We start from the raw sequence: 15,242 nt of genomic DNA on the forward strand, positions 1-15,242 counted from the left end.
GTGTAATATTATTTTATGAAAGATTGTGTGGTTGAAAATAGGAGAGAGAAAAATGGAATGTAATGTAGTGAAATTTAATGGGGCCAATCAAGTCTCAAAGTAGTTTAATATATTATTGCTAGGAATTTATGTCACAAATAAGATTACATTTGACCGGATACTATTAGAAATCAATGAACTTAATCTACAACACTGAGTATCCTGATCTACCCTAAACCTAAAGCCTTGACAAACAATTGTATTATTTGTGTAACACAACGTACCATAATTGCCTAAGATTTCTAAAAGGTTAAAGGTAAATTTATTCTTCAATAGTTGGTATTCAATTATAGGGTTGCTGTTTATAATTTGTGTATTTTCTTCCAAAACTTAAGAAAAGATGATATTGTCTTTTTCGTCGAAATAAAAATTGAATTCCCATTCAAATTATATTTTTAAAATACGTTATATCAATATACTTTGTATTTATAGTTGAATCGACTATTATTTGTTGATAAGCCTATCAATATTACGCTTGATTGTCACGTAAATCTAACATATTTTCTTCTTCATATCCAAGTAAACGTGTAGCTGTAAACAATAACAAAAAGAGATATAACAAAAAGCCATTTCATTTATTAGGGAATTTTCAAGCTAAACTACATTTTACAGACTACAGATGTGAAAATGGTGAAAGTTAATAACAGAAATATAGAAAAGATCAAACCCCAACCCTCCCCACCCTTAACCCCTCTCAGAAAAAAAAATTAAAAAAAAAAAAAAAAGAGAGAAGAAAAAGGAGGAGGAGAATTTTTTTATTTTTATTTTTATTTTTTTTTTAAATCCTATGGGAGAAAAGACAATTTTACAAGCTCATAGGGCTGTCTGGATCATTTAGAGCTGCTATGGCACCTTCTATCTTTAGTCTCAAAAGTTCTCTCTCCTCTTCATCTGCCTGAAAAAGTAGTTAAATATTTTATTAAAGTTGACAGCAAAAGAAAAGAAAATATGCTCAAAAATAAGGGTTTTGTCATTCAAACAGGGTTTTGCAACACCTCGTACATGTTTAAGGGCCTGTCATTTGGCCCTGTCTCTATAGCAAGGTTCAGAAAATAAATAAGACGTCATATGTTTGTGATCTTTGTTATCATCAAAAAATTATTGATCATGCCAATTCAAAAACGAGATATCTTGTTAACTAAACGGGGGTAAAGCTTGAAAAATTTATTGTCTAGAACATCAACTCTCAATATCATGATAATACCGTAGATATATATATTTTTTTTGTTTAAATGTGACAAGAATCATCTAGAATCAAACGCTTGAAGCCATCCCCAACAAATGTTCATGGCACTCCAAATCTAAAGGCATGGAAGAAAAAGAAGAATATAATCAAAGAAGATTATTGAGAATAGCACCATTAAACTATTTCTCGTTTGAAATGAATTTTGTTGACTGTTACCACAAGTTGCTTGCAAGCAGCCCCTATTGGTTTTCGATTAAAACTTGATTCTAATTTCAAGTCAAAGTCAATAATTAATATAACCACTCATTTTATAGGGTTCACAATTTTTCAACTACACATTATATCAACTTTTATTAAAATTTACTAAAAATCTGATTTTAATTTAAACTAAATATGGGCTCATAATTAAATGGGGAAAATTAAATTATAATATGAGAAGAGCTACCATAATTATTGAATTATCTGTGCTCGCCAACCGACACACCTCTTAATAATTAGATCAACTATGGGATAAGATAATAATTTAATTAGGTTTAGGAATAAATGAAACTATTGAAATTGATAGATTCGTTTCTTACACTAAAGGCCTGTTTGAGTGATTTTCTCTCAAAAAATTGATTTTTTGACCGTTATTTCACTATTTCAGTCGTCATGTTTGACTTCTTCTCTCACAAGTGGACACCACTTTTCTTCTAACATCAAAAAATAAATTCTCAAAATTACTCCCAAAACAGGTTCTAATTTTGTATTTTCATTAAAGTCTAGTGCTTTGTGTGAAATCAATTGCATGCCTCGATAATTCAAACAAGAAAAAACTTTCAACAAAATATTTCCAACTTATGGACCCACAATTGAGTAAAATTGGACCATTCCCTTAATTATATAAAGTTTTGTCTTGGATTTATGTAGGCAACATTATGTAACTTCGACGTTTTTTAATAAAAGAATCATTATTTTCTTCAAATTTCACTATTTATAATCTTCAATGTGGATTTCGTTAGGTCTTACTCTTTGACTTTTATAGATATTTACCACACGAAAAACGAGTTAGAACCAATGATTTATTCACGTTCGAGTCCTCTAGATGGTCCTAAATATATAGATTTTTCCCATAAAATTTTATATCTTTATTGGTAAATACTGTATATTATTTTAAATAGTTCAAACGGTTTCTTGATTTCAATAATAATATACCTAGACCGTGTTCGACAAAATGGGGAAAATTGAGTTAGGCAGTCCACCAAATCCAATTTGAGCATCGATTTTGTATTCTTAAATTAAATAATTATTCACTATTTTATTATTTTTTTAATTCTCTTATTTAATTATAAAATTCTTGAGTTGTATTAAGCCCCGTTTGGCTCTCATTCTTTCAAACCTCTTTTTTTTACACTCATTTTCAACCACACATTCATACAATAAAAATATTCTACACGTAAATCAAAAACTTTTTCTTACTTTTTAACTACATATTTTCCCAAAATTCACTATGTAGAAAATGTTTTCCCAAGAAAATGGCCACCAAACAAGGGTTAAGTAAGTTTCCGTCTGGCCTTACAAAAATTAGATTTTTAAGGAGATTTTAATAAAAGTTGGTGAAATCGGTTATTAAAAAGTTGATAAATGTGATGAGTTCCAAAAAATTGTGGCTGAAAATGATGAGTTCAATAGATATTATGGCAAAAATGGTTATGATATGTGTAAGATAAGATTTGACAATTACGTGATAGTTGTGTACATGATAAGATGTGCAAATTGACATATCTGCTAGAATAGAGAGAACATACGAATGTACGATGTGTAAAGTGACGTGAGCTCAATGTACTACAATGAGAAGACACACACACCAAAATGTTATGTAGATTGTACAGTTGTTATGGAGGATTCACCTTACAAAATATATAGTTATACTTACGAAGTGTCGACGCATGAGTACGAAATAGACTCGGAGGAGAATATTACCTCAACAAATACTGTCTTCAAAAGATTTTGAGAGAAGGCAGTGATGTTGGTAGCGATGATTTTGAGCTTCAAAGATTCAAAAATCTCACAGAGCTTTACAATTGTGTATGTTCTATTGCTGCAAGTGAGGCTAATCACAACTGTCTTCCCCCCCATGTGGGATACCCTCAACTGCCCATTGTTAATCAATTAAAAAAAAAAATGTTAATAACATGATTAATCAATTATCTATGATTAAACAATAACGTATTTATTAGGTAAGAATGACGATATAAAAAGAATATAAAATCTTGTCAATTTAATTGTATTGTTTACTAAATATGCCCTAATAATTTATTTAGTGAATTTTATACTGAATAAAAAAAGAAATTAAAATCTTGTCCACTTATTGTCGACTGCAGCAATCAAGTGTTTGATGCAAAGTAAGATACGTATTATGAAGAACCCACCTCTAGAACTTCAATGGGAAATGATCTTGATGTTTTAGAATCACGAGCATGATCCAATCTTGCTCTCTTTGGATATGAACAAAACGTAGGAGATTCTTGATCGAAATTGAACGTCGTACTATTTTCTGATGTACCAGATTCCAACTCTGATATTTCTAATTGAATGCTCCTCTTTTCTTTCTCCAACTTTTCAATATATTGAATGGCATCTCTAATTATTGATGCTTTATCCATCTAAATTCAAATCAACGATTCACCCAAAAAGAAAGAATTTTTTTTAGCCCTTTTATTATAAAATTTAACTTATTGCAATGGCTGGGGTGGGGCCTGGGGGCAATAATGCAACGTACATAAGTATTTTTATTATTGATTCACCTTTGTAATATTGGGGACCACTGATCTCAATGCATAGAGCCTTTCATTGAGCTTTTTTCTTCTATTCCTTTCTGAAACAATGTTCTTTGATGTCATTGATGAATTTGTTCCATCAGGAGAGCTCGAATCATAGTAGGCAGATAGTGTTTCATCGACAAAACTGCGTCCATATAGTCGATCTTCTTAGTGTCTTAATTATCAAACATAAACATGAACGTGAATACGAGAACGAGAGAGAAAAAAATAATTCATGAAATAACTGCATCAATCTCTTCGATCACACTATAATCTAATTAAACACGAACACGAATTGAAACATGAAAATAAGAGCGAGAAAGAAGCAAGTACTCGACAAGTTCTTCGGTTCGGAGAAACATATTGGTTTCCCAGTAATTTGTATATTCCTCATCAATGCTTTCCATTGTGTTTGAGTGTGTGTGTTTTTTTTTTGGAGCTTTAGAGAGGGAGAGAGTTGAGGTGCTTATGAAGGGAGAGAGAGAGAGACTTATTCTACATGGCATTATTGCCATGCTGTGGGGGTTGTTATAGCGATGTTTATAAAGCCATGTGCGATTTTTAAAATTATTATAATATGTAATCTTGATCGCTGATCTTGGCCATCCATTTGCACTAATGAGTATCTCAATTGAAATTGATGGGGACATTTTTTTATCGTATTTGTTAACCCAATTTGAGATAGATTAAAATCATATTTTTTTTGGGAGATTTTGATTAAAAACATAATTAAATGTGTGATTAAAATGTTATGAATTTTATGAAATATGCTATTAAATTAATTGTTAATTTTGATTTTAAAATTTTATCAATTTCTTATACACAAAACATGGAAGAAATGCCATTTGTCCGTGCAATTTACGTGTTCACGTGACTCAAGCAATTTGCATTGTAATTGGAGCCACAAATTTTCGCATTTTCAACTTTGTTTATGCGACTTATTGGGTATAGAAATTGTCCTTAAATTGTGTTACATCACCGTTCAACAAACCTAAAATATAAAAACACTCAAAAACATGAAATCTTGAAAACACTTGTCAAAGTATAAAGGCCTTGTTTGAACCACATTCTCAAAAAATAGTGATTTAATATTATTTTAATCGCACATTTTTCAATAAAATAATATTACACGTAAATTCAAAATATTTTTTTATTCTTTAATCACAAATTTTTCAATAATACACTATTTAAAAATGCATTCTTCTATAAATAATATGACTCAAACAAGGATAAAGTGACTCAGTCCTAACATTTATTTTGTGCCAGCGAATGTTCCCAATCTTTCATAAATATCATCTGAGGTCCATCCGGATGGAAACCGTCCAAAACACCATTGGTTGATGGGTAAAATTCCTTAAACTATTTACTATCGTGACTGTTTTATTATATGTTGATGTCATTTTGGAGGATTTTATTGAATGTTAATTTCTTAATTTTCTTGATTAACTGACAGTATTTTGGATGATTTTCGTTCGAATGGACCTCAGGTGCATATTTATGAATAGTTAGGAACCTTCGTGGTACAAAATGAAAGTTAGAATAAAGTTTGTAAAAAATAAAAAGATTAGAAACTTCTGCTACAATTTTCCCTTTTATTTATTATTATGACGCTTTGACAATTTTGTCCTCAGGTATTTAAAGAAGACAGACACAGACTGAGGAAAAGGGTGAGTATTGGGAGTCGGGAGCTTGGTGGAAAATTCAAATGACCTTTACTTTTCCCGACAAAAGTGACAGCAATAATTCATGTATAAAATACAAACAAACGCCTCTGGTTGAATGATTTAAAAAATAAATAAAAATAAAATTATAGACATTACATTATGTACAAACAGGCTTAAGCCTTGGAAAAGTTGATTTATGCTGAAACTCCCCAAACTATATCTTGGAATCCAATTAATCTTGATTAGAATCAAATCTAAGTCCCTATTTGTCTACTATTATTTCAATTTTTTTTTTCCAAACAAATTTATCATGCACTCTTACAATAAAATATTTTACATAGAAATTTAAATTTTTTTCCTACTTTTTAATCACAATTCTACAAAAATTCACTATTTTAAGCCCATGTTTGACCCTATTAATTTTTATTTCATTACATTTCATTTTTCTCTCTTATTTTCAACCACACAATTTTTTATAAAATAATATTACACGTAAATCGAAATTTTTTCTTTCTTTTTCAACCACTTATTTTTCAAAAAAATACTATTTCACCTATTTTCATTACCACAAAATGGGAGCCAAACGGGGGCTAAAATTCATTTCCCTTAATGATGATAGATAGACAACGGTTAAATAGAACTAGGTTTGACTATGCCAACTATTCTCATATTAGTAAATAAATCTTGACTAGATCTTACATGCAATCATTCAATTTTACATGTTACTGGCATTCACATGGGACTGATTCAAAACATTGATTTCCTCTCCAACAAAACAATACATTCAATGTTAAATGATTGTGTGACAAATCTTTTAATAAAAATTGATGAATTGTGTTGTAAACATAGTTGGTTAATAAGCAAACTGTGAGTGAAAAAGGCAACTTCAATTAAAAAAATAAATAAATTTGATAGTCAGTGACCAGCTCTCGAGTCGGTTCGGCTTGTCAAACCAAGGAGATGAGCTCGTGGGATAGTCGAGCTAGACTTTGATTGAACGTTTGTTCAATTTAATACCACTGGATATCTACTGTAGAGTAATGTAATATAATGCATTATTTTGGTAGTGTTAACAATGCAAAATTTTAAATATTTTAAGGATAAGACATTATTAAAATAATGGGTTATACTATCATTACAATAATTTTGACATCACCTACAAGAGGTGGGGTCCACGATTAAATTAATCGAGAACCTCACAATTGTGAGAGTAATGTACGTGTACAGCACTATACACACAACATTTTTTTATAATAACACATCACAGTAGTTAAACACACTATTGCACACGTTAAAACGACAAAAGTCCAACATTTTTCATTAGCCATCCTAAACCACCAATAATTTTTCAAAACGTGGATCAAATTATCAATCAAAATCTTGACATAATATCAAGATCTATGAACTTAAATCAGATACGCCACTCATGTCGGGACAAATTAATTAAGAAATAACAACGTTAAGTAAATAAAACCCCACGTGGAAGTTTATTAATTGAGTGATAATGCAATCACATTAAAATAAACAAACATATTTTTGTATTTCATTAGTTAGTCATTATGCAAAACTATAAGAGAAAATAATTTGTTAATTAAATGACCATAATAAAAATACAGATACTTGAGATCACCTATTCTTAAAGCCACCCTGATTTGTAATATTTATTTTACAAAATAATGATAATTATAAAAACAATATAATGCATAAGACGCTTTGGCCAAAACGAATCATTTTGGAAGTATGTTGTACAAAGTAAATTGCCTCTCAATAGTGGAGAGGTAATGGAAGTCGAGCAATACTTATCATTTGAGAATATATTGCATAAAATAATTTTTGGACACTCTTATGTCCTCTTTTATGTACCCTTAGAATGACCCTAAAATAATACAAGTCTTGATCAATAAAAGTGTACTAGGATCAGCTAAATTTATCAACTAGAAAATATTCTGAAGCATATACGTGTTGAATAACTTCTCTTTCCTTTTTCACGTAAACACTGTGACTATATACAAGTGTAAGTATATAAATGAATTTATATTCAGGGGGTGTTTGAGCCACATTATTTTGGTAATAATAAATTCTTGAATAGTGTATCGATGAGAAATGTGTAGTTAAAAAATAAGGAAATTTTTTTGATAAGCATGTAATAATATTTTATTAAAGAATGAGTGATTGAAATGATATCAAATCACTGTTTAAGAATATATTTTTTTTGAAATAATGTGGCTCAAACAGGCCCTCAATATGTAGAATATTAGTAGATTCTTCACTTTTCCATAAAAATGAGATCTTGACTAAAATATTCATAAGAAAAAAATGAAATGAATGATGAATAAGTAATAACCACATGTGAAGATTATGAATTACGATATGCATCAAAATGAAAAATGATGGCACAATAGTAAAGTTGTCCATATTGTTGCTGTTTCGTTAGGAGAGAAATCTTGATGGGACGATTGCACCGTCCTACATGGCGAGACCGCCCAATGGGGAGACCCCACGTCATCGGGTAGCCCACCTTTACCCAATAAGATGAGGCCAACTCGAGATTTAATTTTTTTTTTTTTTCGCTTTTCACCTCAAGTTCCAAGGTTGACTCACCTCATTGGGTGAGGGTGGACCATCCGATGAGGTGAGAGCTCTCTGTTGGATGGTCGCACCGTCCTATGTGATGCGACAATCCCATCAAATATTTTATCTTTCGTTAGATTTTCCTCTCTGGTTTGGGCAAAGGGCCAACATCTAGACACTGGCCCAGTCCAGTTGAAAACACTGGAGTCTGCCCCAGTATAAAGGGCCCAGAAAGCCCATTTATTAGTGCACTCAACAAATAAAGTCAAAACAAAATGAGCGAAAAGTTAAAAAATAATAAAAAAGGAAATGCATCTATTGAAGTCTTTAGAAATCGCAAAGTGTACACCGATGAGAATCCTGAGAAAATGGAATTTTCTGCAACATGGATCCACTCTTTACTGTACTCGTTCCTCATAATTGCTTCTGTTCACCTTCTTCACATTCTGATAATATCCCAAAAACTCTCAATCAACCACCAAAATGTCAGAGTCAAGAAGCTGCCTCCTCTCCCTCTGCGCTTCAACTCTGATGGAACTTTCAAAATCCTCCAGGTATAATGATATTCTGCACCCAATATGATTGTGGATTTCGCTTATTTTCTTCTATATGGAAATAAAATTGTGGGTTTCTTGGAATTTTTGGTTATTAGTTGAATATTGGGGTGAGGATGTGATTTTTTTGTAGGTAGCTGACATGCATTTTGGGAATGGCATGGTGACTCGATGCAGAGATGTGTTGGATAGTGAATTCGAGTACTGTTCTGATCTCAACACCACACGCTTTCTTGAAAAGATGATTGAGCTCGAGAAGCCTGATTTCGTTGCTTTTACTGGTATTATATTATATATACTATGCTTGATTGGTAATAGAACATCTAGTCCTCGTACCAGTTTGAAGTTCGTAGCTTAATTATTTGCCAACCAAGTCTCTTAATGCTGGAAACTCGTGCCTGTAATGTGCGTATTAGGAGAAGAGGTTAGGTAAATGATAGAGTGCATGGAAAATTGAGTAGTACCATGTGAGAAACCTCCTTATCAAGAGAGAGAAGTACAAAATTTGTCTTCAATATGTCTTGTGATTGAATTAAGGAAAGAATAATGCTATTCATTATTAGTAGTGAAGATCACTTATTTAGATCGCAGTGGGCCCTAATTTATTGTTCAATGCTTTAAAATGCATCAGAACCCTATTGGACAATGAATTAGTGGCCCACTGTCACCTAAATTGGTAATGATCTGTACCAATAATGAATATCATTAGTTGGATGGAAATGGATGATCAATGTAGTGTTATATCTTTTTGGACACTGATTCTAATTCAAAAATCAGGTTTCTGTAAACAGCTAGAAGTAGGAGGAGTTGCATTGTCTTAAACTAGATGAGATAGGTTTCCTTTTATTCTGCGAGTTTCTAATGTTATAATACTTATTTCAATCCTTTTTTTTTTTTTTTTAAATCTAATATGCATTCCTCGTTAGCAGTGCGGTATTCCCACATAATACTGGTGATAAAAAGTAAGTCAAATTTTATTTCAGTGTCATTAGAAGCAAATGGCTGATGAAGGTTCCCCAGGATGACCACAAAACTTTATCCTTGTCTTAATGGTTTCAACTCTTGAAATGAAATTGCTAAGAAGGGAAATTCACTAGCAAGTTGAATTCCTTGGAAGAGGTATTATGTTTATGATGGGGCAAAAGGGGAGGGAGGGATGGCAGGGGCAGAGTGTGTAGTTAAACTTAAAAGCAATGATATTCATAACCAGATGTGCTCAGCACGAATCTAGGAGGCAGTGGGTCCCTCAATTTATTGTCCAATAGATTGATGATTTGGGCAACGAATCAATGAATCCACCGCGACCTAGACCAGTGATGAATAAGGTTATTTTATACTTAATCAATGAATTTTTTGATAATTGACATGACAAGCCATTTAATGTAGACAGATTAGTGGGCAACTGGGCATGCTTGTGACTTGTAACACAATTAGCTTTGACATGTTAAAAGCTACTACTTGTGGAGCATATTTATGACCAATAACATAAGGGAGGCATTTTTCAACTTGTGATTGGTTATAGATCTCCAACTATCTCCTGTGTGACAGAAATAAACAAATAAAATGAAAGTACATTTACTCGGATCCATGAACAGTCCTTTTTTGAGTTAAACTATTGCATTTTCTCTTCTTTTCCGAAAATGAAGAGTTTATGTGCCATTAGAGCCAACAAATATGTCATAAGACTTGCTGATAACAAAAATGAGCTTACCCTTGAATGGGGTTTCAAAAAAATAAAACAATTAATTTCTTTACAATTTGGCTGAATTTCCTTGAAAGTACAGATGCATGCATATTCTGATGGTATTTCAGTAGATAATAGAATATTATTTCACATGTCACATTCTCAATAGGGCTGGATTTTTTCTTTCCTTTTTTTATTTTAGCTCAATGTAAATGATGAAAGCTCTAGTTTAATTTAAAAGTAAGTTCATTTAAATAAATTGTATTTTGCACTTTTGTCCTCTGATTCATCAGCATTCTGCCCTTAATGTCACAAGAACACTTGATTTAGTTGGTGCTTTGCATCTCTTGTTCGTATTTTCATGTGGTATAAGTGATCTCTCTCACTCGTCCTGGCATGTAGGAGATAACATATTTGGAACAAGCGCTACTGACGCTGCTGAATCGCTGTTCAGAGCTTTTGGCCCAGTTATAAAAGCTGGACTTCCTTGGGCAGCAGTTTTAGGGAACCATGATCAAGAATCAACTATGAATCGTGAAGAATTGATGTCTTTCATCTCCCTCATGGATTATTCTTTGTCACAAACTTTTCCCACAGCTGAAGACCTATCTAATCCTGCCAAACACAGCCGGGTGCCAAAAATTGATGGGTTTGGGAATTATAATCTGAGAGTATGGGGTCCTCCAGGATCCCATCTTGCCAATAGCACTTTACTCAATCTCTATTTTCTTGACAGTGGGGACAGAGCTGTTGTTGATGGACGTCGAACTTATGGATGGATTAAAGATTCTCAACCTAGTTGGCTTTGTGATATTTCTAAAGAAATTCAGGTATAATAATGCCAAGTGCAAGGATGTCTCGTAAATATATATACATCCATGTAGTCACATACTAATTGAGTTAATCTTCCCCCCCCTTCCCATCCTCCGCACCTTTATATACATTATACGTACATATGTACGCACACAGGAAAAATGAATATTTTATCGCTATAGATGATTATGTTATCCTAAAAAGTGATTATTTGACTATAATAAGGAAGGTTTACTTGAAGGGAATGTAATGTTTGGTATTATAACAATTAGATGAAATGGAGACTTGTTACATATATTCTATATATATGAAAAATATGCATAAACTAAATTGTAAGTCTGACCGAAGAGTCGTTTCACCAACTATACTTTGTAGTACAAAGTGTTGGTTGCTCAAGGACCACATGTCCATAAGATGAATATAATAGAAATGGGGATAGTAATATGGATGTCCGACCACATTAGAGTGGATATAACAAGAAAAGATATCGGTGACACAATTGAGGATAAATTGACTATTTGGTTGTTGGGCATGTCTTGCATAGATCCCAAAGAAAGTCTTTATTCACAAGAGCAATTTTATGACATGAATTAATCAGGAATTTAAAGACGGAATCACGGAAATCCAATCTCTGAAATCCACCTGCAATGCAGAAATGAAGAGGCGGGAAGCCCTAGAATCGACTGTCCACTTTCTTCAGTCAGGTTCCACTTAGTAATTTATTTCTCTCGTTTGGAAATTGTTACAAAATTACTGTCATTTCAGAAGGAAATGATAGTTCTTTCAGAATCTTTGTTTATTCAATTTAAATTTGCGGCAGAGAATGAGCGTCTGACAGAGCGATACACGGAATCGCTTCACAAATTTGCTGCTCAGGTGACCTTTCCTTTTAATTTTATGTTTTTTTATCTTAATATATGAAAGTGATAAATTATGATTTTACGTTTTGAAATTGGTCGATTTATATATTGAAACGAGATAACAGATTGAACTTCGGACCAATTATAGAAGCTTGAAAGAGGATTTCAAGAGAGTGACAGATGAACTTTCCCAAAAGGAAATTGTGAGTTTTTCGTTCTATTTTCGATTGAAAATTATGTTACCACTACTTTTATCCTTTCATTATCCGTGCAATCTTTTTGTGTGCGTAAAAATGAGACGGACCTTGGAATGTCGTCTCTGCACTGTATGGGGTAACATAGGCAATCGAAATGTGATAAGAGAAAACGTTTCTGGATGATCGTTTTATACGTGTATTTTGCTGGTAATATATAATCGTTTGGCAGTACTGGTAAATGCCGTGTTAAGCATTCTTGCATTGTACAATCTGCATTAGACTTTAACACAGTTTCAATGTGTAATCAGGAATATAAGAACGCAGTTGAATGGCTTAAACAAGATCACATGACAAAGATTGCAGACTTGGAATCTCAGATCAGGTAAGTTGCCATTCGGTAGACAAAAATTAAGATAATTGTTGGAGGACTGGGAATTTTGTACTGAGATTCGATGTTGGCATAAAATTAGAGGTTTCCAAATGCAAAAGGTGGCGAATGAAGCAGCTGCTAGTCAGCTTCACCAAGATTTAGCTGTACACAAGAACCATATAGATATGCTGACAAGAAGATTGGAGCAAGTTTGCTCCGAAGTAGAATCCAGATGTGAGGTCCTAAGCAAGCTTAATGAGTTCAAATTGTCTAGTTCTTTTGTTCTAAGTTCCAAATGTTCTGTTCTACGCCAGACTGCTACGAGATTCAGGGTTTAAAGGATTTGCTGCTGATTGAGCAAGAAGAGAAAAATGAATTGAACAAGAAGTTTCCGGATTTGGAAAAAGAATGTGAGTGCTAAATGCTAATGCCCATTATTTTAACAAGAATGGTGGAATATTTCTTAGTTTCTAGTTTAAACCATTCTATCAAAATAAAAGTTAGAAGTTCTTTCTATAAATCTGCAGTGTTTATGAGCCAATCAAAGCTGGCTGAACTGCAACGAGACTCAACTTCAAATCAACACATGGAGACACTGAAGCAGAAGATAATGAAACTTCGGAAGGAGAACGAGGTACTTAAAAGGAAGCTAGCTGATTCTAAAGAGAGTTAGTATCAGGTTAGCTCGAGAATCCAATAACGTCCTCTGTAAATTTGATTCTCTTTGCCACACGTTCAAAAATCATTAAGCAGGTGCACAGTTTGGTCAGGTTATTTTGAAGATTCAATGCATATTCTTTAGTATGCCAAAAATATTTTATGTTGAACGGATGGAGAATTCTTTATTGGTGATTCATCCTATCTTTTGAATGATAGATCTACATGTTCCAATTATTTTCCTTTTGGCCTACTTTATACTATTATTGATCCCAGACACCATTTCTTGCCTGCTACAAACGCTGATTGGAATGTGACCTGAATCCAGCCTACCTTGCAATAGGCACCAAATGATCCTACTATTTGATTTTCCAGTTGGATGCTACCCAACCAAATGATCTTCATTGTCGCTCTTAACGAACATTTTGTCAACTTCACGTCAAAATCATATTCTTTTCAATTGAGAAGGTGTCAAAGTTGCAAGCCTGAGTTAAGTTCTATGGAGCGGGAAGTGTGGTACCAACAGACCAGTCTCTTTTACATTTTACATTTCATCCATACAGCATTTAGTACGTACTTTTAGGGTTTTAAGGCATTTTTAGGACATTGGGTGTTACACCAGGAAGATTTTCAGCTAATTTTTCGATCCCACCAGAGCTAGTAAATAAATACAGAACCCGAGATAACTGAACAAGTTCTTCGGCTATCATGGAAGCAGCAGCTTGGTCACAAAGCAAATGCCATGCCTGCGCCACCCACACATCTATAGCTGAAAATCAAGTGTACTGTGCATATCTAGCTCTCCATATGCTTCAAGATTACACCAAAGCTAAAATTGGATGGAGTAAACTCTGTTTCAATTCCAAACATGGTCGTAGCTCAGAACCGTCTCAATAATACATCACATACCAATCGAATCCTATCAAATACATAGTGTATCTTCACATGCTGGCCACCAAAAGTCGTGTTGAGTGATTTGTGTGTAAATAACCCTTTCTTATGGATTGTTTGATATGATTTTTGAAACTATAAGTAGGCAGTTTTGGGTTTGAACATCTTAGGAATTCGCCGCTGTGCTGTTCCCAAGGACTGGCAAAATCTAAATAGCGAAATTCTTGGGTCATCTCAATGGGTTCAGAAACCACACGTTTCTCTGGATCATCATAGCGTCATGTCCACTCAAAGGAGGGTCTTTTCGTAATGGATGACCCTCGAAACCATAATCCGTTGATATATGATGTAGATTTGGATGATTGATGGAAGAAACGCCAAACATATCCGAAACTTCTCGCTCCCACCGGCGGGCTGATGGAAATGGACTTACTCTTGTACTAAGGTTATCCTTTTAAGTGTAATCTTCAAGAGGTAAAGTTATTTACCATGTTTTGATGCTAAATTAATATGTCTATGTTCTAGAAAGATTTAGTGGAAGACAATATATATGCTTTATGTTGTAAAAAGTTATATGCACAGCATCAACAGTCTTCAGTTATAATGTCTTTATTAACGTTATATTATTAATCCTAAAAATAAATTAAACACATATAGGCTTATGTGTCTTATCTCTATAAGTGCAAAGAAAAGCCTGTAAAATAGTATTGGATTGAAATGAAAAATTATTTTTGCTGATTTTGTATTTTATTTAGTGATTTAGTTGCATGATTATAACTAAAATCACCATCATTATACTTTCATTAGAGATCTAATATTAAATTTAAATTTTGTTGTCCAATTTGCTGCCATTAGCATAAACCATTAACAAAACATGGCAAGTATTTTTAGACCCTTAAGTATTTTCCAGAATTGATTTAAAATCATCTAAATCAGTCTCGAGCCCAGGACTCCT

At 33.0% G+C, this 15,242-nt stretch overlaps 3 protein-coding genes across 5 annotated transcripts; 2 read left to right on the forward strand and 1 right to left on the reverse strand.

Moving 5' to 3' along the window:
* Positions 1-781: 781 nt before the first annotated feature.
* On the reverse strand, positions 782-4,526 carry LOC111366313 (transcription factor bHLH35-like). The gene is made up of 5 exons (XM_022987049.1): positions 4,360-4,526; positions 4,012-4,171; positions 3,637-3,870; positions 3,188-3,358; positions 782-934 (listed from the first exon to the last, which is right to left on the reverse strand). The coding sequence occupies exons 1-5, from the start codon at positions 4,431-4,433 to the stop codon at positions 845-847; spliced, it is 729 nt and encodes a 242-aa protein (XP_022842817.1). The 5' UTR covers positions 4,434-4,526; the 3' UTR covers positions 782-844.
* A 4,040-nt stretch (positions 4,527-8,566) lies between these two features.
* On the forward strand, positions 8,567-11,350 carry LOC111366314 (probable inactive purple acid phosphatase 28). 2 transcript variants are annotated; one of them, XM_022987051.1, is made up of 4 exons: positions 8,567-8,815; positions 8,949-9,096; positions 10,902-11,131; positions 11,236-11,332. In XM_022987051.1, the coding sequence occupies exons 1-4, from the start codon at positions 8,630-8,632 to the stop codon at positions 11,254-11,256; spliced, it is 585 nt and encodes a 194-aa protein (XP_022842819.1). In that variant the 5' UTR covers positions 8,567-8,629; the 3' UTR covers positions 11,257-11,332. The 2 variants fall into 2 exon arrangements, with proteins under 2 accessions (XP_022842819.1, XP_022842818.1); XM_022987050.1 differs by having other exon boundaries at positions 10,902-11,350.
* A 545-nt stretch (positions 11,351-11,895) lies between these two features.
* LOC111366315 (protein At-4/1) lies at positions 11,896-14,876 on the forward strand. 2 transcript variants are annotated; one of them, XM_022987053.1, is made up of 8 exons: positions 11,896-12,016; positions 12,133-12,188; positions 12,298-12,375; positions 12,678-12,751; positions 12,840-12,973; positions 13,054-13,149; positions 13,267-13,418; positions 14,458-14,876. In XM_022987053.1, exons 1-7 carry the CDS (start codon positions 11,968-11,970, stop codon positions 13,410-13,412), a joined length of 633 nt encoding a protein of 210 aa, XP_022842821.1. In that variant the 5' UTR covers positions 11,896-11,967; the 3' UTR covers positions 13,413-13,418; positions 14,458-14,876. The 2 variants fall into 2 exon arrangements, with proteins under 2 accessions (XP_022842821.1, XP_022842820.1); XM_022987052.1 differs by lacking the exon at positions 14,458-14,876 and having other exon boundaries at positions 13,267-13,638.
* The last annotated feature ends 366 nt before the right edge of the window (positions 14,877-15,242 follow it).

This window comes from Olea europaea, chromosome 17 (genome assembly GCF_002742605.1).
Source record: "Olea europaea var. sylvestris chromosome 17, O_europaea_v1, whole genome shotgun sequence".
In the NCBI taxonomy this organism is placed as follows: domain Eukaryota; kingdom Viridiplantae; phylum Streptophyta; class Magnoliopsida; order Lamiales; family Oleaceae; genus Olea; species Olea europaea.

What these genes read in the sequence shown, in the direction of transcription:
- LOC111366315 (XM_022987053.1), top strand. Translation starts at nt 11,968, where the DNA reads ATGAAGAGGCGGGAAGCCCTAGAATCGACTGTCCACTTTCTTCAGTCA. An exon ending in AACTTTCCCAAAAGGAAATT is followed by an intron (nt 12,376 to 12,677) that starts GTGAGTTTTTCG and finishes ATGTGTAATCAG; the next exon opens with GAATATAAGAACGCAGTTGA. An exon ending in GACTTGGAATCTCAGATCAG is followed by an intron (nt 12,752 to 12,839) that starts GTAAGTTGCCAT and finishes GCATAAAATTAG; the next exon opens with AGGTTTCCAAATGCAAAAGG.
- LOC111366313 (XM_022987049.1), bottom strand. Translation starts at nt 4,433, where the DNA reads ATGGAAAGCATTGATGAGGAATATACAAATTACTGGGAAACCAATATG. An exon ending in CGAACCGAAGAACTTGTCGA is followed by an intron (nt 4,172 to 4,359) that starts GTACTTGCTTCT and finishes ATATGGACGCAG; the next exon opens with TTTTGTCGATGAAACACTAT. An exon ending in TGGTCCCCAATATTACAAAG is followed by an intron (nt 3,871 to 4,011) that starts GTGAATCAATAA and finishes ATTTGAATTTAG; the next exon opens with ATGGATAAAGCATCAATAAT.
- LOC111366314 (XM_022987050.1), top strand. Translation starts at nt 8,630, where the DNA reads ATGGAATTTTCTGCAACATGGATCCACTCTTTACTGTACTCGTTCCTC. An exon ending in GAACTTTCAAAATCCTCCAG is followed by an intron (nt 8,816 to 8,948) that starts GTATAATGATAT and finishes ATTTTTTTGTAG; the next exon opens with GTAGCTGACATGCATTTTGG. An exon ending in TGATTTCGTTGCTTTTACTG is followed by an intron (nt 9,097 to 10,901) that starts GTATTATATTAT and finishes CCTGGCATGTAG; the next exon opens with GAGATAACATATTTGGAACA.